The sequence below is a fragment of the Ostrea edulis genome, chromosome 4 (assembly GCF_947568905.1).
Source record: "Ostrea edulis chromosome 4, xbOstEdul1.1, whole genome shotgun sequence".
Lineage (NCBI taxonomy): Eukaryota > Metazoa > Mollusca > Bivalvia > Ostreida > Ostreidae > Ostrea > Ostrea edulis.
Window position 1 is genome coordinate 11,635,846 of NC_079167.1, and position 24,469 is coordinate 11,660,314.

At 33.5% G+C, this 24,469-nt stretch overlaps 2 protein-coding genes across 3 annotated transcripts in view; both read left to right on the forward strand.

The window, feature by feature from the left end:
* The first annotated feature begins 1,953 nt into the window (after positions 1-1,953).
* LOC125672395 (eukaryotic translation initiation factor 4E-like) lies at positions 1,954-21,171 on the forward strand. 2 transcript variants are annotated; one of them, XM_048908640.2, is made up of 7 exons: positions 1,954-2,201; positions 11,079-11,266; positions 14,263-14,326; positions 16,414-16,527; positions 17,679-17,818; positions 19,393-19,447; positions 19,631-21,171. In XM_048908640.2, the coding sequence occupies exons 1-7, from the start codon at positions 2,175-2,177 to the stop codon at positions 19,688-19,690; spliced, it is 648 nt and encodes a 215-aa protein (XP_048764597.1). In that variant the 5' UTR covers positions 1,954-2,174; the 3' UTR covers positions 19,691-21,171. The 2 variants fall into 2 exon arrangements, with proteins under 2 accessions (XP_048764597.1, XP_048764596.1); XM_048908639.2 differs by lacking the exon at positions 1,954-2,201 and adding an exon at positions 10,021-10,741.
* A 3,004-nt stretch (positions 21,172-24,175) lies between these two features.
* The window catches only part of LOC125668055 (uncharacterized), a 1,458-nt gene continuing 1,164 nt past the window's right edge, over positions 24,176-24,469 (forward strand). The window contains exon 1 of the mRNA XM_048901803.2: positions 24,176-24,469. This exon is cut by the window's right edge and continues 428 nt beyond it. Coding sequence (XP_048757760.2) covers positions 24,436-24,469 — 34 coding nt within the window. The 5' untranslated portion in view covers positions 24,176-24,435.

Genomic DNA, 24,469 nt, shown 5'->3' on the forward strand with positions numbered 1-24,469 from the left:
TAAATACATGTATGCAAGGTGAAGATAACGAACAGTGATCAATCTCATAACTCCTACAAGCAATACAAAATAGATAGTTGGGCAAACACGGACCCCTGGACACACCAGAGGTGGGATCAGGTGCCTAGGAGGAGTAAGCATCCCCTGTTGACCGGTCACACCCGCCGTGACCTGCTATGCATGTGTGTATCGTATGTCTTCGATAATAACTGTTCTTTGTATATTTGGCCCTTGTGGGTCCGTAATTGGTCAATAAATCATATCACAGATCTACGTAAGATATTTTCATTTTTATATTGCATTCTTTGATGTGCCGAAAAGCCGACGATCTGTTGCCCTCGAAGTCTATAATTATTAGAAAACCATATTATATGCACACTGCCTTGACTAAATACAATGACCTTTTGCACAATACACTAAACTTTTCTTAAAGGTTCAACTGACCATCAAATGGAAATGATTTTTTGTAAATATGCAATTTTTATCGTTGATACATATAATACATTGTACGTTCTTTCCTCATTCAGAACTAGATACTGTCAAACACTACTTATAAGACAGTATTGTTTTGAACATATTTTATTGTATATACTATATACAAAAGGATTAGAAACAAGTTCTTGCAACTTACGAGTTCTTCTTCTTAACAAGACAGTAATACCCGCACCCAAGTATTCACCTTTAAATATACTCTCCGTCGTACTTGTGTAACTAGCAAAGAAGCCACAATAGTTACCATATAACATACATGTACCCTATACCATATAGATAAGATAAGATAAGATAAGTTTATTCCAATTTTGGGCCCAGAGGGCATAACAGTTAGACAGTTTATAAAGAAGGAAATTCAAAAAAGAAAGAAAGTTTACAACATTATTAACTACAGGTTACATAGACTGCATACTGCATGTGGATGTAGCATGTTAGGGAAACAAGTACATACATATATGAATTGCTAATCATGTGTATACACAAGTAAATGGACAGTATCAGTATTATACCAACATATGAATAATAAACTATAATGATTTTTGCAGTTTTAAAGCATCACTTCTTTTTCTGAAAGTTTGCACTAAATATTCACTCAATTTGACAATTACTGGTTTGTCTTCATTAATCATCAACCAAGTAAATTTGTCCTTATTTGTTAGAGAGATAAAATTTTTGTTGAGCTTGTATATACCATTAAAAAACACATTTCTCTCTTCAACATAGAATGGACAGTCAGTAAGGAAATGAAATTCATCTTCTACACAATTAAGGTTACATAATTCGCAAATTCTTTTGTTTCTTTCTAAAGAAATCTTCTGGCCAGAATTGGTTTTTGTAAATTCATATCTTCCTCTTTCAATTCGAAGGTCATATATATATTCTTGCTTCATATGTCAAGATGCATCGAGTATTCTGTTGGGCAATATGAAAAAGGCAATTTTTATTTTTCAATACACAATTCTAAACGCAACTCATCGGATCCACGCCTCCATGTTCAAAATGATCGGGATCATTTTAAAAAAAAAAAAAAGGGGGGGGGGGGTAAGAAAATGGTTGAGATTCCAACCCTTAAAGCAAATGGGGTTTTTACCCCCCTTTTGCCGCCAGGGTCAAATTGAAATTTCCGAAAACTTGGTGCACATCTACAGGACACCGCATGTAGATTGTCTGAGGATTCTGTGCTATGTAAGTTAGCATATTACTCATATTGGAAATCTTCCAAGTTCTGACAACACATGCAGCAAAACTTGTTGCCTTTACAAGTACATGTACAAGCACCTCATTTTGGAGTTTCTCAATATTGACAAAAGTCCTTATCTTTCTTGAATTTGTTAGAGAGTGGATTAAAGGAATCCAAACTTCACTTCCATACATCAAATTATTATAAGTACAATTGTGGATACTCCTCCCATCTTTAGAAACGCAACTCATCGGATCCGCGCCTCCATGTTCAAAGTGGTCGGGATCGGAATTATAAAAAAATTTAAAGGGGGGGTAAGAAAACAAAAACAACCAAAAACAACACTCTTCTCTATTTCATATGAGTAAATTTTCTTAAACAATGCCTCACAATTATTCAATGAGCTAAACTCCAAGGTCTAGGCCTATATCATATATATTTTTTCCTTGCCTCGTTTTCGAAGCCGGTAGACCATGTGATCAGTGTCCATTTTTCATACAACATGGCTTCAGAAATTGATACGAAAGAGGTAAAATATTGTGACTGAAATTACCCTATAATTTAGTATTTAAGTAAGCAGTCTTTGTGTGATAGCAGCATAAGGATAAATATCAGGGAAATAGTAAACCTTTGAAATAAGTTGAGGCCTTTGTTTTCATGATTACTGAAAAAACATGCTTCACATGAGTGGCACACATCGTACTTTTCAACAACCCACAAATTTACAACATTTTGTAGGGGAAAATATTTCTATTTGTGAGGTAAATTATTATTTTCATTGAAAATACAATATGTTCAATATTGAAACTTCTGTTTGTACTCGTTCAATGGCATGATGATGCATGCGTTGTCTTGGTGTTTCCTTGAAACTGAACCAAAAACGAAAGAAGGTCAGTAGATTTACAGTTGGATATCATCCAGTCCTACAACCCAAACAGAGAAATGTCTAAACACTATACGTATCAAATATCTGACAATCTAGATCTGTATGGAATTAAACTAGCAGTGGAAACTAAACAATAAGTATCACTGCATGTAAATGCTAATCTGATCTGCCCTGCAAAAAAGAAATAGAAATTGCCTTTTTCATTTCTTGCCAGGCAATAAAGTTATGTTGAATTTTAAAAATAGTATGACATTAATGCACACACTATGAATTGAAAGGATAACGAGTAATTTTTCATTGACACATGCCTATGTCTTTACTGCTATTTTGGAAGCACCAGACCATATGTTAACTGAAGTTAGTGTCTAAATGTGGGTTTTTTTATTATAGGTCTAAATTTCACCTGTATCAGGTGATGTAACTGATATCTCAATATGCAATATGACTGATCAGAGATTTTTCAAGGTCCAATTTACTGTTGAAATTCGACAGTAGTAGATTGTCAGATGAATGCTGACATACTTTACGTTTATCCAAGATTGACACTGTCAATGCATTTACATTCCATCTTTTTTCTTATCGGTTTGTTTTGTTGTTGGTTTTTTTGGGCTGTAAAAAAAAATCGCATGCCCATGGACAAATTCTTGTAATTTTACCTACCCGACTTTGAAATACGAATGCCCTGTGCTAGTACACAAAGAAACATTCTAATCACAATCTCCATTTAAATTGCAGGTATAGTTACTAGTAACATATTGATTATTGAACATGAAGAAGCTCATTTGCTTTCCCAAGCCCAACATCAATTTTACTGGACTTGGTCTTTGGGCCAGTGGCTAAATTGGAAGACTGTGCTTTTGATCAATATAAATTACCCATGAAGTAATTATAGATGTCCACTGCATGTTGACCAAGATTAAGAAAAACTGAACTTTTATAATAACAAGGGCAAAGGTCATGATCACAGCAACCTTTCAATTGAGGTTGTCACTAGTAATTTTTCAAGGCAAGTCCTGAACTCAGGCTTTTTGAGCAGCTTGCATCCCATGCAAATTTTATGAGTCTCCAACAAATTTTCATGAGTTCTTTTGTGCAAGATGTTTACATTCAAGAAATGTTAAGAATGGTATGAAACATGTTTGTTTTAACATGATTAAGGGGCGAGATCAAACGATTGGTATCGGATAAAAATCTTAATTCAGATAGTTAGGGGAAGTGGGGATAAAATCTCCCGCAAGTTTCTGTCATCCGACATCGATTACACTTAAGTTGAAAAAGCAAAAAGACACGACTGTTGAAAACTACACAATACTAACATTACATCTTATTAATGAACATTTAATGAATAGTTTTTATGTGCACTTTCATTTGTGAATAAATTGTAGAAAAGGTAATCAGAATGTTATTTATAATCGTATGTTTTTACTTGTTAATCCATTAGTTTTAACATTCATCATATTTAATTTTAAAGGGGAGTTGGTGAAAACTATGTGAATTTAGTGTTTTCTCAGACATTGAATTTTGATCTCGCCCCTTATTCTTGTTTCATTTAGTGAAATAAAACCAAATGAAGTTCAGAGATCAGCTACATATGTATAGCAAAGACTCTGAGTTTATTTGAATATCTGACCGCAATTCAAAATAAAGATAATCCAAGTCTCCAGAATCTAATATCATCACAACAAACCAGTGGGAAAATGACAAAAAAATTTAGGAGCTTTTCTGATTGCCTGTTGTCTTATCTGTCCGTCTGTAAACTTTTCACATTTTCGACTTCTTTAGAACCACTAGGCCAATTTCAACCAAACTTGGCCAAAAGCATCCTTGGGTGAAGGGCTTTCAAGTTTGTTCAAATGAAGGACCATGTCCCCTTCCAAGGGGAGATAATCACAAAAATGCAAAAATAGGGTGAGGTCATTTAAAAATCTTCTCAAGAACCGCTGAGCCAGAAGTGCTGAAATTTATATGAAGGCTTCCTGACATAGTGGAGATTCAAGTTTGTTAAAGTTAGTGATGAAACGATTGTCGCCGACAATTGATTGTCGATCGTTTTGGGCGATTCCGATTATCGATTCTATTTTTCATAATCGATTTTCACCTGTACACTAATTAATATCTAATCCGAGATTCGTCTGACTGTTACAGAGTTCTTGAAATTTCTTTTGAAGTGTCAGACATTTGGTCTGACACTGTTAGAAATAGTGTCAGCCCAAACAAAATTTTGTCAGTCCAGATAAAAATGCATCGCTTTTGAGGTTTTCATAAATTTTATTTAAAATCAACTACATGTGTAATTGTATTCAATGTCCATCTCAGCCATAAGTTTATAAATTATCTTTTCATACCCTTTCTCATCTTCCCTACACTCTGAATGAATCTTCCTCACTTTCACTATCAGAGTCACTTTCTTGCTCTATTTCTCTCTCATCCTCCATTTTCCTCTCTATCCTGTATATTCCTCTCAACTTCTTTCTCATCTTCCTCTGCAATCGTTGTAACTACTTTTTCTCTCACTTTTGCCCGGGTGTAGCTGGTCTTTCGTCAGTTTCGACTTTGAGCAGATTGTGTCACCAAGCAGTAGGTAAAACTGCTGCAAACAAAAGCCATTGTCTCCCAGATTGCCAGGCGGAGATACAATCGGTTTATCTTCTCGTAGTTCCTCACAACTGATTCCTCACGTTTACGTTTCAATCTGTTGCTAGATTTAGCATCGGTTTGAAAATTTATGAGCCACATGGCTACCATTTTCCGCGGTAAAAAACGGACTTCGATCCCGATCTTATATCGGCCATCAGGACCGACAGTTAAGTAACTTGTGTCGGACATTTACTAATTTCATCGGATAATCCGACATTACCGACACTTTTCAAGAACTCTGCTGTTAATCCCGCTTTTATATCGATACATGTGCAGGGGATAGTAAGAGTGGACTCCACATTGAAAAGTGGGAATTCAGTGACACCAGATAGTGTGTATGCTGCACATATCCATAAAACTAAGGCCTTTTTTTTTTTTTGAGTTGGTTTACAGATCCGCCGCACTGATTTTTTGGGATGTTGGAAAAAAAATAAAATGGTTTTTGACTCCTTTTTATATTTTCGACACTATAATTTTTCGTTTTCACAACAAAAAAGAAAGAAAATAGATTCCGCTGGACTGGATATTTGGACAGATGCCTCCGTCGAAATCTCGGGACAGTCCATAATATTCATATGTCATGTGTGAAATATCAGTCAACTTCAGCCGGTGCTAACAATTATTCTGCACCTTAGTAACAATGCTTTTTGCTTCCAATAATTTATGAAACTAACTTCTAATTAGCATTAGTTATGCATTGCATACCATTTAGATATGTAAATCCCAAAATAAAAACAAACACTTGTTTTCAGATGGCATCCATGACGTACGTTGGGTTGCACTAATCACCTAAACAAGTATAACCCTACCTGACCTTACCATGCATACATTTTGCAGAGGATACACTTTTAAATTCTTAATAATGAATTTTAAAGAAATATTCTTCATAATTGATATGTGTAATTCTGTATATATTGAAGGAGGTTGAAAACATATTTAACATTATTGAATTCATTCATTGTATAAAATTTGTTGACTACCAACAATAAATTGATCTGACCTATATAAAATTCAGAATTTTTGAATAAATGTTTATAGGGTTCATGAATTTTATTTATAACTTTACTTGACTTCATAAATAAGACTATAAAACTTAAAAGTAAATTTTTAGACAAAATATATGCTTGGTAAGGTCATTCAGGATTTTAGTACTTCAGGTGATTAGTGCGTCCCTATATACGTCATGGATGCCATCTTTTGAATGGAATAACGATGTGGTTCTTTTATTTTGGGATTTACATAACTAAACGGTAAACAATGGACATTTGATAATGATAAAAAGTTAATTTAATAAACAAATAACATTTTTGAAGGAAACATCATTGTTGCCAAGGTGCAAAATAGTCACTATATACCACCGTCTTAACTTGACAGTGAAGAGAATATTAAAGTTGATAATAAAACATTAACCTCAAATCAAGTTCATTTTTATTACTTAACATTTTGTCATTTGAGCTTTCTTTTTTCTTTTTTTTTTTTTTACCTCCTCCTCACGGATTTGAAAATTTTGAAATCCGTAAACCAATTTAAAAAAAAATATGGCCTAAATAAGAGATAACTCCCAAAATAATAAACATTTATTAAATTAGTACATGTAAATACTGATTATATCGATTATGAAATTTTCCCGATTTTTCAACACTAATTAAGATCATTACCCCCACCCCCCCGGGGGGTAGGATGGGGCCACTAGGGGATCTTCAATTTTACATACAAGTATATAGGTAAAATCTTCTCAAGAACCAATGGGCTAGAAAGTACAAATTTACATGAAAGCTTCCTGACATAGTGCAGATTCAAGTTTGTTAAAACCATGACTGGGGGGGTGGGGGGGGGGACAATAGGGGATCAAAGTTTTACATGCAAATATATATGGAAAATCTTCTCAAGAACCACTGGGCCAGGAAAGTACAAATTTATATGAAGGCTTCCTGGCATAGTGCAGATTCAAGTTTGTTAAAATTAGGACCCTGGGGGTATGATGAGGTCACAATAGGGATCAAAGTTTTACATAGAAATGTATGTTGGGGAAAATCTTTAGAAATTTTTTTCTGAAGAATCATTGGGCCAGAAAAGTTTATATTTACATGAAAGCTTCCTGACACAGTGCAGATTCAAGTTTGTAAAAATTATGGCCCCGGGGATAGGTTGGGACCACAATAGGGATCAAAGTTTTACATGCGAATATATCGGGAAATTTTAAATATTCATGGGCCAAAGTTACTCATGTGAACAATGTGGCCCATGGGCCTCTTGTTTGAACAGTGATTTTTCAAAGGGGTCCTGTGGCTTTCTAATACTTATCATTTCCATTAGTGGAACTCTTCAAATTAAAGGCGCATAAAGTCGTGCTACCGGGACAACATACGTAAACATTACTTAGGCATACATAATATAACTTATGGTATCAGATACATATTATATATAACCGACTGCAAACCACAACACTGATTAAAATTCCCTAAGTCAAATTTAGGAATTGATTATTCTTACAAGAAAACAGATGAACTTATTAAACTATGTGAGGGAGTGCAGGTACTAAATCTGCCAAATCTGACCGATATAAAGCATCAATCGCAAGAAGAACTGTGAAGGGAAAAACATATGTGCACATCCAACACAAGAACTTTTCTTGTAATTAATGTGATTAATATGTTTTTAAAGTTATTCTGTCAGACTTTGAAGACATTCTATTTTATCATACAATTAGGACAGGTTCATATGACATGGACTTGGTAATCGTACACGAACACCCCCCAACACACACACACACACACACACACACCCTCAATTTCCATATTTAGAACAAGTTATATATATCCCAAACTGCATTTTTTAAGACGTTTATCACACTAGTTAACATAACTAATGCGTTTCCAAACTGCATTTAAGCTATTTTGAAAATAATAAAATATTGATGGATTTAGGACAGAGAACATCATTGTTTGGAATTTTTAAAATAGGTGTGGTGAAGTTTAAAAACATGTAACATTTTTAATAAGATAGTGTTAGAATATTTGAAAAATGCAGTTTGAACAATGGTTATTTTATTTAAAAATACACCATGTATTTTAACTCTTAAAAAAAAGGGGGAGTGCTATAACCGTTTTGTTTATGTCCCAGTAATCTCGCACTTGCTCGCGAGACTTGTGCATTTTCTTACCACTGACGCACAAGAGTCATCAAAGCGTGACAACTCTAACGAGCTGGTAATGAGAAAAATTGTCAACATTTTAATCAATTGGGAAAACCTAGACATTATTGTAAATATGCTAAATATATCATATCAAACACAAATTGATGTCATTCTTCTTTTATTTTATATTTTTAACTTTATTTCTGTAAGCTCTTAAAAAATTTTCTACTATTCTTTCTAAATCATCTAGAATTGATGCATCTTTGTCATGTCATATATAAACTACTCACATTGAACTCATATTTTAACAAAGACATTTTTTATTATTTGGAAAAGTGCAAGTTAAATTTGAAAAAAAAACTTAATTTTTGGGAGGGGAAAGGGCCGATATTCAGACCTAAAATGGGTCTTTAAAAATCACTGTTAAAAAAACACATCTTGTTATAGATTTCATAGCCCATAGGGCTAATGATACTTTTATCAAACTTTGTTCTTGAGATTATTTCACCATCTCTTGATTCTATCACAATATCCTAACATATTCTTTAGGTGAGGGGTAAGACATGTGAATCAGAATCTCTTGTTCTTTAATAATCACAATCTCCCTGTTAGACTAACAGCTGGACTATATTGTATTCATATAGTGACAGATGTTATATAAAAATTACTCCAATTATATCAGGGTTTTTGTTCTATTGATTTCATTGTCAGTTGATCCTCCTGTTCTTTGATAAATACAATCTCTTTGTTTGACTAACAGCTTGGACATTGCATTTCTTTAGTGACATGTATAAGTAGTACTCTAATTATACCATGGCTTTAGTTCTATTAATTTAATAGTAGGTTGACCCTCTTGTTCTTTGATAAATGCAATCTCCTTGTTTGATTAACTGTCAGACACTGTATTTCATGTAGAGACATATTAGTGTTACTCTTATTATGTAAGGGTTATTGAGAAAGTTCTATTAAGTCAGGTAATCCTCTTATGGACCATAATTTGGCTTTTATATTGTTATTAGTACATTCAAAGTGAAGCCCTTTATTAAAATCAAGATAATTGCTTTCCAAGACCCTGCCTTTTATCCCCTGTCATCTGTTTAAGAACACTAAAATAAAAAGTATACATGGGTTGATCATATAGAATTCCTAAAAAATTAAATAGAATTAAGAGAATTGTAGACTGTCTATATTGTTTAAAAGTTGAAATATATTAAATCTCCTCATATTTCTCAATATAACCTTCTTTTCTATGGTATATTGTAATAAGTTTACTTAGAAACCCTTTTACATAATTTTTTGTTTCCATAATTTTGAAAAATGTTTGTTTTAGCAAGTGTCATTAAGGACCCCTAAACAGGAGATCTATGCTTTATGCACAACCATCATGTATTCTTTAAAAGTTGTGTATATAGAAAACTTTGATGTTATTATTGCTAAAATACTCCACTAGCAAGGCTGACAAAAACTATTAATGTGACTGGAAGAATTTGTTTTACGAATGAGGTGTTAACTCGGATCTTATATCAATCAGTTTTCTAGAGTTACAACCAAAGGCAGATCACTTTATAGCACAATAAATTACATAATGCATATTCCATCTACATGTATATGTAAGAATTTCTCCTCATCCCAGTGCTAATTTAACTATGTTTTGTTTTAACGATGATGAACATTGCACTTTCAGTGTCAACTATAGTGAATCTTTCACTGCAGCACAGTTATCTCTTAATTAGCAAGAAGTACGGTTGTCAAGTATCCTTTAATTAAAGACTTACTTTGAACAGAATTGTTGAAATCATTTTTTCTTCTTCTGGTGCTCACTGTATATTTTCCCAGTGCTAGACTGGTTAACTAGAACTGAACCACTAGTTCAATTCTTTAATGGCATTCTTATTAATACTCTATCTCATATAACCAGGGCAGTGAAATCATGTTCATACTATGTATTAAAAACCGTGTACAGAAGCCTGTTGTACTAGAGGACATTTTTACGACCATATATATTTATTACAGAAATATTTTGAAATGAAAAGAGATTTACTACTCTGACAATGTTTTGAAAAAATTCTAGTGTTTTTGTCCAGGAATTTTATGTTCACAATTTAAGAACTATGAATTAAACTTGAAATGCAGAAATTATGAATACCAGGTAATTTAACATTAGATATGCCTTGAGTTACCTACTTGTACAAGTAATTAACAGATGCTATAAATAGAGAAGCCAAGCAGGAATATCACCTATTGACCTAGTTTTCATAAGGCACCTGCTTGTTCAGGTGAGATTTGTTTATGTAGACTTGTCATTCTGTGGCATATTCAAAACTGGACAAGCAGTGCATTCTGGAGTGGAGTATTTTAAGCATTCCTAACCATGAAGTTTGTGTTGTCCCTTCATTTGTCTAAAGTCATGGTAGGTTCTTTGGGTCTTTTTTTTTAATTTATTTACTTTTTTCCGAAGTAAAATATAAAAAAAACAACAAAAAAACTAAACACTTTGTAGAAATATTTTTACTGGTAACACGGTCGAAATATTTCTACAAAGTGTTTAGAGATTTATATTTATGTTATATATTATATATATAGTACTATATAGGGTCATAATATATATATATATATATACACACACACACTTACTATTTGGCACAATATATATATATATATATATTGTGCCAAATAGTAAGTGTGTAGGTGGGTTTTTTGTTATTATATTATTTTACCCCATTTTTATTGATGCTTCATAATTGTAGGAAGAGAGAGTTGAGGAGGAAGAGGATGAACCCACAGATGATGGTGCTATAATATCTCCAGATGCACTAATTAAACACCCTCTACAAAACAAATGGGCATTGTGGTTTTTCAAAAATGACCGCACCAAAGAGTGGACAGCAAATCTTAAACTCATTACAGCATTTGACACAGTGGAAGATTTCTGGGGGTAAGTACCATATATCATATATATACACTTGCATGTACATGTAAATTTTATCTATCTAACAAATAAGGACAAATTTACTTGGTTGATGATTAATGAAGACAAACCAGTAATTGTCAAATTGAGTGAATATTTAGTGCAAACTTTCAGAAAAAGAAGTGATGCTTTAAAACTGCAAAAATCATTATAGTTTATTATTCATATGTTGGTATAATACTGATACTGTCCATTTACTTGTATATATACATGATTAGCAATTCATATATGTATGTACTTGTTTCCCTAACATGCTACATCCACATGCAGTCTATGTAACCTGTAGTTAATGTTGTAAACTTTCTTTCTATTTTGAATTCCCTTCTTTATAAACTGTCTTACTGTTATGCCAAAATTGGAATAAACTCATCTTATCTTATCTGTACTTTGTGCATTGTTTAAGAAATCATTATTGCATCGGGAACTCTGTAGGGTTACACACTTTGAAAATGTGGGGTTCGTTTTTTTTGGGGGGGGGGGGTATTTTTGTTGGGTTTTTTTTTTTTGGCATACCATTTATATCTTGATTTCCCATATCTTCAAAGAATAGTAGAGTTCTATATTATCATGTTAATATTCAAAGTGTTTTCGTAAATTTGTTGTAAAAACAGTTTAGTACATAAATTCTGTAATAAGGACATGCACATTTCTGAAATTTTCTCAAAGGAAACATTTATGTTTTATATGATTTTCTGAAATATACATTGCAGTAATATTATCATAGTTTGATAACCTAACACCAAAAATTAACCCCCAGGAACTATCAAAATATACTAGCCCAATAACAGAAAAGTTATATACCCCAGCATTTTTGGTAGAAAAGAGATAAAATGCAAGTGAATTGTATGTAAAATGCCACAATAAAATTATGTATTATTGAGAAATTTCATACTCATCAATTGGTGTACAGTTGTCATAAGCATGATTGCCATTGATGTTCACTTAAAAAGAGTTGGGACTCATGGTTTTTTAAAAGACAAGTCCCATAAAATATTTGAGTTCAGAACTCTCTTAAGTTAAATGTAAAACAATGTTGCTGTTCTCAGTCCATTTACAAAAAGTTATGCTGATTAATCATAATTAATGATTATTGATTAATCAAAACTCAAAATAGTATCACATACCAAAACATTTTATTAATTTTTCTAGAAATTTTCTTATTGTTTATGCCCCCCTTGAAAAAAGAGAGGACATATTGGTTTGCACCTGTCAGTTGCTAGACTCAAGCTGGTGTAGTAAACTGTAGGTCATCATTATCCCAACTAGTAGAATTTCCACTCCATAGGTTATAACTTACCTAGCACTTAGTTCTCTCTACGTCATGTGGCACATAATGCAGTGACACTCCCTCTCTAAACCACTCTGTCTCTGTTTACCATCTTGACCTCATTTCCAGCTTCACCATCCTGCACTTCTTTCTGCTTCCACTGTCCTTCTCCAGGTTGTTTTTGGTCTCCCTTGTGCCCTTAAAAATCCCGATGGTCTCCTATTCAGCTTTGTAGTGACATCCAGAATTTACAAGCATGACATCAAATCTACAACCTCTTTGCGAGAGGATATGGGAAATATGCAATTTCTGATCGGTAATACGCATTTCTGAGTTGCCTTATAGTTGTTTCCCTTAATTGAACTCTTATGGATGGTGAGACAAAAAACATTTTTTCATGCACACTCAGTGAAAGTGATTACCTACTGCTATGTAAACACCCAAACGGAAAGGAAACTCAAATTTAGTAAGTTTATGAGCATTTGAGAATAAAATGGCTCAAACAAAACTCAAAATTAACCATCTTATTTTGTGTAAAATATCAATCATATCAAAGAAGGAATGAATGATAATTACATATTTAATTCGACTGCATAATTCAAACTATTTCTTATTGGTATGGTCAGTTTAATGTATAATGCTGGCTAATATAAACAAAATACATGCTTTCATAACATTTAATGTATATACCTTGTGCCCACCCAATTATTTAATAGAATACTGAATGTACCTCTACAGCAGAGCTGATATCTTGGAAATTACAAAGTTGTATTATTAGCAGCTTCCATCCATATCTTCTTATGATTCAAATATATCCGGAAAAGTATGAAAAGGAAATTGTCTAATTTCGCACTTGCAATGTTTGTTTTAAATTTTTGGTACTCGCTCCCAAATCTTGAGTTTACTCATTTAAATACGCAGATTCAAAGGTTTAGCCGTTTTCACAGCTGCATTTAAAATCCATGTACATAAAGCGGTTAAATTCCAAATTGATCATTTACACTTTATTGGTCCTTCGGACTGATTATATACAAAAATCACTGGACTTTAGAAATTGTTCAAAAACTCCGAGCCTTTAGATTACATTGTTATATATTGGGGGGGGGGGGGGGGGGGGGGGGGGGGGGGGGGTCTGTGACATGCATTATTTCAAATAAAACGCGAGTATGAAGGGGCCCACACCAAAGTCCTTTACAACATTCATGCTTGCTGTACATACGAGTCCTTTACAACATTCATGTGTGCTGTACATACGAGCCCTTTACAACATATTCATGTGTGCTGTACATACGAGTCCTTTACAACATTCATGCTTACTGTGCATGAGTCCTTTATAACATATCCATACGTGCTGTGTTGCCCTATGTCCCCCATGGGACGAAGTGGATTAAGGAGGAAGGATACGTGCTGTGCATGATGATCTACTAGGGAAGTTGAACAAAGTTCAACCCCCTAAAAGTTTTAGGAAAGCAAAGTATGCATCACCATAAAAAAAAAAAAACAGATCAGACAAACATGGTTTGTAAATCATCACTCGCAAAGATTTTCAAGTGTCCACTATTTTCACTCACAGATTTTCAAATTCATCGCGTTATACAAGTATTTCTCACTAATTTCAACTCTTGGGTTATGTAACTATATATTTATATTTGTTGTACATGCAGGTTTTGTAACCATTTATTCATGTTTGTTGTAGGTTATATAACCATGTTCAGAAAGCCAGTAAGCTCCCCTCAGGCTGTGATTACTCCCTGTTCAAGGTAAGGTGCCTTAAGTGCATGTATTTCTTCTGGAATTTCGTTCCCCCACGGGAATTAAAATTTATGATTTTGTTAAATTGTCATTTGCAAAGCTTAGGAACACTTTTAAAGGTTCCATGTCAAGGGCGGGGTCAATATGGTCATATACTGTTACTGTCCATCATATTTAATAAACTTCTATAATATTACTGACACTAGATAAAAGTGAAATACAATTTCTTTTCAAATTTGTTATGATGCATATTTTGTACAAGGGAGATATAAATTGTAAATTTCAGGACTCCTGTACCCCTGGGGCCTTAGAGGTGGGGCAAAAATTGACAAATTTTAAAAATCTTCTTCTCTACAACCACACATATGTAAGAAAAACTAAATGCCTAGTAACAAAATTGTAAATTTCATAATCCCCGGGGTAGAGATTATGGCTCCAGGGTGAGGCCAAATTTGATATAAAGTGTTTGTCAAACATTTAAATAACTTCTTTAATGCTATTGATACTAAATTGAAACTAAATGGATATTTAAAAGGAGCAGGTAGCTTTTTACCATAATTGTAAATTTCATGACCCCAGGGGTTATAGGGGTTTGGTTTAGGCTTGGGACTGTAATGGTCATAGTGATTAACTGTCTTTATCTTTTGAAAGACTTCTTTAAGTTTGCCGATACTAAAAACTAAATGCATATAAGCACAGGGTTTTGATACAATCTGAGCAAACTGCTATATGTAATATATAGAGTGAAGGGAGCTAACAGCAGCATTGGTATTAACTTTGAAAAAGTAAGTCCAACTTTCAAGAATTAGGTTGCTGTTGTTAACCCTACACCATTTTTCCCATGCAATTTTCCTTCATTACGTTGGATTTTATGCATCTGTTATCTGTTGCAGTCCAACTTAGAATTACTGTTTAAAGTGGCTCACAACACCCTGAAATAGTTTCTCAAATCAGTACAAATTGATTTAATCATAAAATATATGATGATATACAATAAGTATATATGCTAAAAAGGCAGAAAATATGCAAATTTGGATAAAAACTTATTTTTCCAAAAAATTATTTCAGCACATATGCAAAAAGACTGGCAGATTTGAACTCAGTATCTGCGGTTCACCAGCCCAATGCTTTAACCACTGAGCTATGATGACAGACGAACAAATCGATCAATACAAATAATTTCACAAAACATTTAAATCGCCATCTTGCGACATAGTGCAATAAAGAGTATAAACTTTAGTGTAGTGAGCTACCTGTTGATCATCCATTTCGGCAGATCAAATTCGTTTTCACCAGCTATTAACCTCCAGAGTTCAAACGAATCAACCATATTGAAACCTAAAATTTCCGTTGCAGATCTGCAGCAAAAGTAATAATATCCCATCGTCATACACCATTTGAACTTGAGTCATTAAAGGGACTGATTCACGATTTTCTCCAAATTTTATTTTTCACTTTTAATGATCAAAATCTACTGTCTAATATGTTTAAAAGATTTCACATAAAAATTAAGGTTATACATTATCACAGAAGCTCATTTTAGAGAGTTCATTATTTGTTTTGTAAACAAAGATTGCGGTATGTTATTGTTTACGAAATTTTCAAAAGAAATGGATATCGATCTAAGTTTATCATAACTTTCACATTTCAAGCATTCTTCAGATAAAATGTTTTATCTAAAAATTAAATTTGCAACTATGCAATATTAAGATGCTTTATATTACAACATTGATATTTCACTTGTTTGTAACTATACATAAAAAGACTCGGGTCTTTGTTTACATAACGCATATTTAAGGCTAAAATATAGCTTTTATTCTTGCATTCAGAAGGTTAAAATTTTGGTTGTCAACATTAAATGAGTTATACTTTTAATATTAAACATCAAAAATAAAAACTAATTTGTTCAAAAATCGTGAACCAATCCCTTTAAGTGCTGAACTACCACAATATAATCTAAAATTGCCGGACAGATATGGTTTATACAATTGTATTTGTGTGGCCACCGAGTTACACTTCTCCAAATCCCTGATGTTGTATCATATGCAGTGTATATGTACGTGTATTGACCTAGCTTTGTGATTTATCTTTGTAGGATGGAGTTCAGCCCATGTGGGAAGATGAGCGGAATAAAGATGGTGGAAGATGGTTGATTAATCTTAACAAAAATCAAAGACAAACAGATCTGGATAACTTTTGGTTAGAAACTGTAAGTGTGATGAATGATGTGTAATATGTATATTGTGTTGATCACCATGATGAAGGAAAGATACCAATTGTTTTGAAAGGTCAAGGTCGTAGTACCACTTAGTAGGAAAACCTTGTAAGCAGAATACATACTGAACCATTGGGGCAAGGACTATAAGACTTGGTACCAATACTCCTCAGGTTAAGAGGAGGACACCTTTTGTTTTTCAAGATCAGGCGTTAAATTTCAAGGTTGTAATATCACTTGTATGCAGGATACAGCCCAAATTATTGAGACTAGGACCATCAAACTTGGTACACATACACCCTATGCCAAGTGGAGGATGCCTATTGCTTTTCAAGGTCAAGGTCATAGTATCAGTTAATAGGAAAACCTTGTAGGCAGAATATAGACCGAACTGTTGGCGCTAGGACCATCAAAGTTGGTACACACACTTCTCATGCCAAGAGATGTACGCCTTTTGTTCTTTAAGGTTAAAGGTCAATGTTTTAGTATCACTTGGTAGGAAAACCTTGCAGGCAGGATCCAGACCAAATTGTTGGGGCTAGGACCATTAAACTTGGTACACATACACCTTATGCAAAGCAGAGGATGCCTATTGTTTCTCGAGGTCAAGGTTGTAGTATCAGTTATAGGAAAACCTTGTTTTTGATACAGATAGAGATATTGCCCTGAAATTTAGTCACAAGATTCCTCTAGTTCAGTTTGCATTTCAGCCGGATTGGTGCACTTTAGGGGTCAAACAGTTTTTCAGATGGTTGTCAATTCGGAGTGCATAATGTGCTTACAGGTCCAGCAGGTGTATGTTGTACCATTTGCGGCACTCTTGTTAAAAGAGTTATGAACCTTGAATTTATCGAATAATGCCACAAAACAGTGTCCTTTTGTGATGCTTGCCATCATAATGATATCTAGTAAACAGTTATTTTAGTTACTGTAAGATTCCTTATTTTACATAAGTACTTAATTTGGCAAAATGACTCGTATACATCAAATCGCGAGAACATGAATTTGCATATGGTCTGTTAATCAAAAGTTCTACAATGTATTTTGATAACAGAAAAATAAAAACGAGTACTTTTATTCCTCCCGTTTATTTAGGAATCTACAATACTGCCTGATTAGATAATCTTTAAATGTGTTGTTTTCAGTTACTGTGTTTAATTGGTGAGTCATTTGAGGAGTACAGTGAAGACATTTGTGGTGCTGTTGTCAACATTAGAAACAAGGGAGATAAGCTCAGTCTCTGGACAAAGGAAGCCAGTAGACCTGATGCTATATTAAAAATTGGGTATGTTTTACAATACACTATGGACTAAAATACAATCCAGAGCTCCAGGTTAGGTTCATATGAGTGTGAATACTCGTTAAAATTTACAAAATACACATTTAAGTTGAAAATCGGGCGTAAAATTACGCATTAGCAAATGGAATTGATAGAATAATACAAGTACAACTTAGCTAATGGTGTGAATGGAGATTAGCTCAGTGCTTGATCTTGCATGATATAATCACTATGAAAAACATTTATATGACAATATTGAAAGATAGCTGGGAGGTTTCGGAAGAAACAAATCTTTGTTGGACTTCTTTCATAAAGGGGTAAATGCAGTCAAGGGCACAGAAAAACTTGTATTGTCAATTGTAGACCATCTAATCACAAATGTGATTTTATGCTTTTAAAAAGGACATGGCAATGAAAATGTTACAGAAAAAAACCGATAAGTGGAGTGGAAACTACCTTTGGTTAAAAGTACATGGTTAGGAGAATCAGGGAGGGTTCTCTGTAAAATTTGCAGTGAAAACAAAGTGCAAACAATATGGACAGAACAAAGTTAGTCTAATTCTTTTAAAAAATGGAATAAAAAGACGCATGATTGAACTAGTGATTGAATTGTGTATTAGTGGCAAAAAAGGAAAGATAATCAGTAGATTAATGAAATGCTCTCTTGACTTTTTTCTGAAAAGCAAAATAATCATTGACTTGCAAATCAGTAAATAGTTTATGTGGTAAAAAATTATCTGGAGCTCTGCAATCTGAAAGAATTGATTTAAAAGAAATGATAAGAATTTTAAAATATGATGCAATCTCAAAAGCTATGAAACTACAATATAATCTCAAAGGATTATGATTTGAAATATTGTATAATCTCAAAGCCAATATAAACTACATGTACAATACAATCTCAAATAGGGCTGTCACGGTTTCAAAAAATTCAGGTCGGGTCGGTTCCGGATTTTTTATTTAGGGTTTGGGTATTTCGGTTTGGGTCTATTAGATATTTTAATTTTTTAATATAGAAATTAAAATCAAAAACCTTTATTTGTATTTTGTTTAATAAACCTTTATTTGTATTTTGTTTAATACAATAAGTACTTGTGGACGTGGACTCTGGTTTAGACTTCACATCTAGGTACTAGGAACAGCATTTAAACTTTGACTCGTTTCCATTCCATGCTTTCAGTGTTTTAACATTGATGATATTGATCCTGTCCCATATTTTAAATGTGTCTGACATATCTTACATACTGTGTGTTTTGTCCATAATGCCATCATTTAACAATCAAAATACAGCCACATTTTGGATATTGATGCCACGTTTAAATGGATTTTTATATAAATGATTTTATCATAAAACCGGACCCGAACTGAAATCCGGAAAAATGGAACCAAACCCGACTCAAACAACACGACCCGCTGTTATTTCGGGTACCCATTGCAGCCCTAATCTCAAAGGAATAATGGGAATTAGACATAGTCTCGTGGAGTTGTGAAATGATAGCTACAGCAGTTTCAAAGAATTGAAGAAATAATATATAGGACTATATGCTTTAACATTTTACTGGTATATGATTTCATTGCAGAAAAAAATTAAAAGAAAGATTAAGTATACCACCCAAAATACAGATAGGTTTCCAGGTAAGAGATTTGATGTGCTCTATTACAAACTTTTGTCGAAAATTTGTATTCAGTGAAACAACATTTGTGTAAAAGAGATTTTCAAGTTGAGTTATGTTGAGACTTAAATATCCTATCCATTGCTGACACATTTGATGCTGCTGATTTATTGTGAATTAAGAAATATAAAATTTATAATTTTAGGCACATACAGACACCATGACTAAAACAGGTTCCACAGCAAAGGATCGCTTCCGTGTTTAACACAGGTTGAAATTTTAAGTAGTCACATTAATCTCACCTCTCCCTGATGTGTCACAGACTCCCTTTGCTTTCACTGTTATTGAAGACTGTTTTTAAGTCTGTACTACAGAAAAAGAGACCAACAGAAGGATATTTCAGATTTGCCTTTGATCTGGGAGACTGGCATGCATCGGGTGGATTCATGAATGCCTGTGTTTATGGAGTGCAGTTGTTATTAAATGCCTGAATATGCATTTGCCTCATGATAAGTTACACAGTGACACTTTTTTTTGGTAAGGAATATGTAAATGAAAGTGTGAGTTCTCTCAATGGCGTCAACTTTCATATTGAGACAATTTTAATATTTTTCATTCAGCTCTACACATGTATGTATTTTGGTGCCACATGTGCAAAAACTTGTTTGCATTACATGTATCTATTTATTTATTTTTATATTGTAAACAGAACAGTACATTATTCTTCTGTAAAATGCAGATTTTTTTTTTCTGACACATTGTCATTTACACATACACTTCAGGTAAGATTAACAAAATAAAAAATGCAAATTTTATTTCTTTTGCATCATACTGAATTCTAAAGTTATCCATGATACTATCTTGCTGTAATTCAATATATTTTGTGCATTAGATTGTTCTGAACAATACTTAGATATAGATGTATCCCATTTACAACTTCTCAAAAGTATTCTGTAAGGTTTGGAATTTACTCATGCATATTCATGAATTATATTTGATTTGAATTCAAATCATAAATTTTTGAACATGCATATATATATTGGTACTCTATTCAGAATATTGAAATGTCAATGTGTGAAAATGTACATTAAAACATGGACCTTGGTGTAAATAAATTGTGATATGTTCCATGTATAAAGTGATGTATTTACGGATATACATGTATTTACTGATGTGTTTCGTAGTGAAATGTGCTTAATATTGTCAAGTTAATGTTAAGTATGTATTCCCAAAGCATGCATTTTCTCAAGTAATTGCATTATGTATGACAATGATTGCAAGTCATGAGTTTTGTGTATTGCGACAGGTGAAAGAAGGGTTTTTGTAGTATGCTTCATGATTGCAAGTCATGAGTTTTGTGTATTGTGACAGGTGAAAGAAGGGTTTTGTAGTATGCTTCATGGATGTTCCAATGTATTTAATCTTTTTCTCTTTATTCTATTTTTTGATATTTTTTTTTGGTTTGTTGTAAATGCTGATTCTAAAATACCTTATTTTTCTGATTATGAACCCTTAGATTTGTTGGCCATTTGAATCATTCTATTGTGGTGAAACATTTGGAAAGTTTGATGTTTTATGCTTTCCCTGATTGATAAACTCTGTATCAACAGTGAGTTGATGAACATGCACAACCAGGTGTCTGTTTTCTTGGTCTATTGTTAGTATGGTACAGTGTTATTGTTGGCATGAGTTAATTGATGATATTGATACATATAAACTATGAAAAAATAAATACAAAGAAATTTTGATGTCGTACATCTCTTGAAATCAACTAGAAATGAGTTCACCCAGGTAATCTAAAGTATTTGTATGATACCAAGGACTGTTGCAGACTAGAGACACGTATCCGAGATTCATTTTGCCACAGACTAGATTTTTGCTGCTGTTCTGGTTAGAAAATGTCTCTGAATTATGTCTCCCCTATTTCAGGGGGAGACATTGTGTTTGTACTGTCCGTCCATCTATCTGTCACAAAATCTTGTGAACAGTTCTCCTATATGGGTTATTGGATAGACTTGAAACTTTGTACAATGCTTCATTGCCATTTGTAGATGTGCATATTGTCGGGACAGGAGAATCTTAATTATTTTCCTACAAGTTATAGTGGATGTAATAGGGGTGGAGGATGTCAAAAAAGTTTCTGAACGCTTCTCGTATATATAGTTTAACGTCCTGATCGTGAATCTTTCACTCGTATGGAGACGTCAATATTGCCTGTTAAGGACTGCAAAATTCAGGCCGATGCTGTGACATGGGGGCCTCGGTTTTTGCGGTCTCGCCCCATTTAGTACACGCATGAAGATAGTCCAGTATAACATCGCCATTCATTTTTATGTTGTATTTTCATTCATTGTGGGCGTGCTCACTTTTTTCATTTGTATTCATTTTCATCTTCATAATTTTTAGGTCACCTGAGTCTCTCAAGTGACCCATTACCTTTGGTCTTCCTCCGTAAACAATATTAACTTCTTGAAAACTACTACTTGGCCAATTGTTACCATTTTGTAGTGTGAAGCATCTCTATCATAATAGGAATATAAATTGTGAAATTTGTTGCCTCATCACTCATGGGCGGGGCCAAATATACTTAAAAACCTTATTTTCAACAATCTTCTTCTCTACTCCCACACATGTGAGGAAAAAACTAAGTGTGGTTATGATGTCCATGAAGCCATCTATTGAAATTTATGGGTATGGGGTTTAGGCCTTAAAACGGGGGCAATATGGTGAAAATGTATTAAATCTTTGAAAATCTTCTCCACTCCCATACATGATTTTGAGAAAAACCGAATAGTTCAGGCCCTGGGAGAGGACCGATATGGCCATATAATGAAAATATATATTATAAAAATAGGGAATGTTAAAACGATTTACATGCTTCAAACTTCTGTAATTGAATAGGAATTGTATGTATTTTGGAAAGATAATAAACGTGCACAAAAGAGTATATTGTGGTTAATATGCAAATATGAGACTCCCTGTATGGGCTATGATACTCGGGTGACCGTTAAGGCCCGTGGGACAGAGCGTATAGGGACGTTAACCGGACTCTTAAATACTTGTGTTAATAGGATGGGACTTCAATAGGGAATCAAAGTTTTACATGGGAATATAGTTCAATATACATGTATATAACACATGTTTGGAAAAAAAAATTCTTGTCAATATTAGCCAACTTCTCTCCGTCCTCCCCACTTTGAAAAAGTGCTACGTGCCTTTATGGTAAATCTTAAGCATTAGAACAAGTATATGGCATTTTGTTATATCCCTGCCGTTAAAATAGATGTACTACATTTATCAAGATTCAACTCATTATTAATTTTTAAAGATATCGAAAGGCAAAGACATTGGAACTGTAATAGTGAATTAATCAAGATTCCTAAGAAATTTATAATCTGGAATCAAAATTATATCCCATTGTCCAATATAGTTACTAACATTTGATTTATATGCTAAAATGATAATTTTAAAAATGGGAATAGTACATGCATATGACAATGGTAAACTGTTTTCATTCCTCTTATAAATTCTTTCACAGGACTACAGATATGTTGAGCCTTTTGAAATCAAGCAGCAGTACTAGTTTTTTAAATCAAGCAACAGTACTAGTTTTTGAAATCAAGCAGCAGTAATAGTTTTTACGCCGTAGACACTTGATACGATACAATTATCAGCTGACTCAATCACCAATGGCATTTTTTCACATTCATATACGGGTTGTGTCTTTACATACTCCAACATCATTCAAAACATCGGATTGAAATACCTTTTTGCAAAAAAACATTTATATACTGAAGCATGTACATTTTATGTAGCTTATAATGCATTCTCAACAGGACCTTCGCGTAAATCCTTCATTCATACCAAGTGTTCTCATAGAAACGCAAAGTCCTATCACTGTAAACATATTTTATTGTTTTGTAAATCACATAACCATACAAATATTACAATCATTATTATAGTAGCAAAAGGACTTGGAAACAAGTTATGCAACTTCAGCTAGTCCGTCTCCCTATGTTAACTACAAATCATAATGACACCCAGTCCTATTAATCTCCATAGAGAGTATCCAGGCTGTCCAGCACCCTTGGACAAAAAATAAGGGCAAATTTTAGTGGTAAAATTTTAAAAAATTAGGGCTAAAATTAGGAATTTTTAACCAAATTGCGGAAGTTTTAATTATTCAAAAGGACTTACCTGGTCAAATTTGACAATAAAGAAACTCACATGACACACAAATAAAATGTAAGTACAGGAGGGGCGTATTCCAGTGTTCCATGGTCTCAGCTATTATTGGCTATAACCTAAAATTTCAACTCTTTATCACAAAGTCACAACCAATAAACAAGCTTGACACATGGATCCACAGGTCAACTGCCTTTCACTGCATCAGCATTATCTGAATAAGAACTGCAATCTACGTTAATAACACATATTTTGTATGAATGCATTTTGATTTTTCAAGACTGATAAAAAAGTAGGAATTGACATGAAAAATAAGGGCTTTTTTAGGATTTCCCCTTGAATTTTACATTTTTTTTAGGAATTTTAGCAAAACTGAAAAAAATTAGGAATTTTTCAGATGGACAGAAATAGTCCACACACTCGCTAAACAGTACATGTGTGTTTTGCATACCCGGAATCAATTCTGTTCCTCGGGGAAAGTTCCCAGATTATACCGCAGTTGTTTACAAGTACGACGTATATTTCCTTACCGCGGTGTGTTCTAGTAAAGACGTCCGTCCCGTGTCCATTCCCATATTTAAAGAGTTAGATTAAATACTACAAATATGTATTCGTGATTATTTCCGTCTATCTTAAGCGGATTTGGGCTAGTCATTATTCTGCTGACTACCTTCTTTCAACAATACATGTACTTCTGTTCGTCAAATACACTAAATGCCATTGAAAACGATAAACAGTATAATGTGCTGAATAATTTGAGACCCACTTCTAAGGCAAATGATGCATCATCCACCATTTTACAAAGATTTCCTAAACTGAGATACCATGGGCTGTTTGTTCAGCAAACCAAAAACGGATA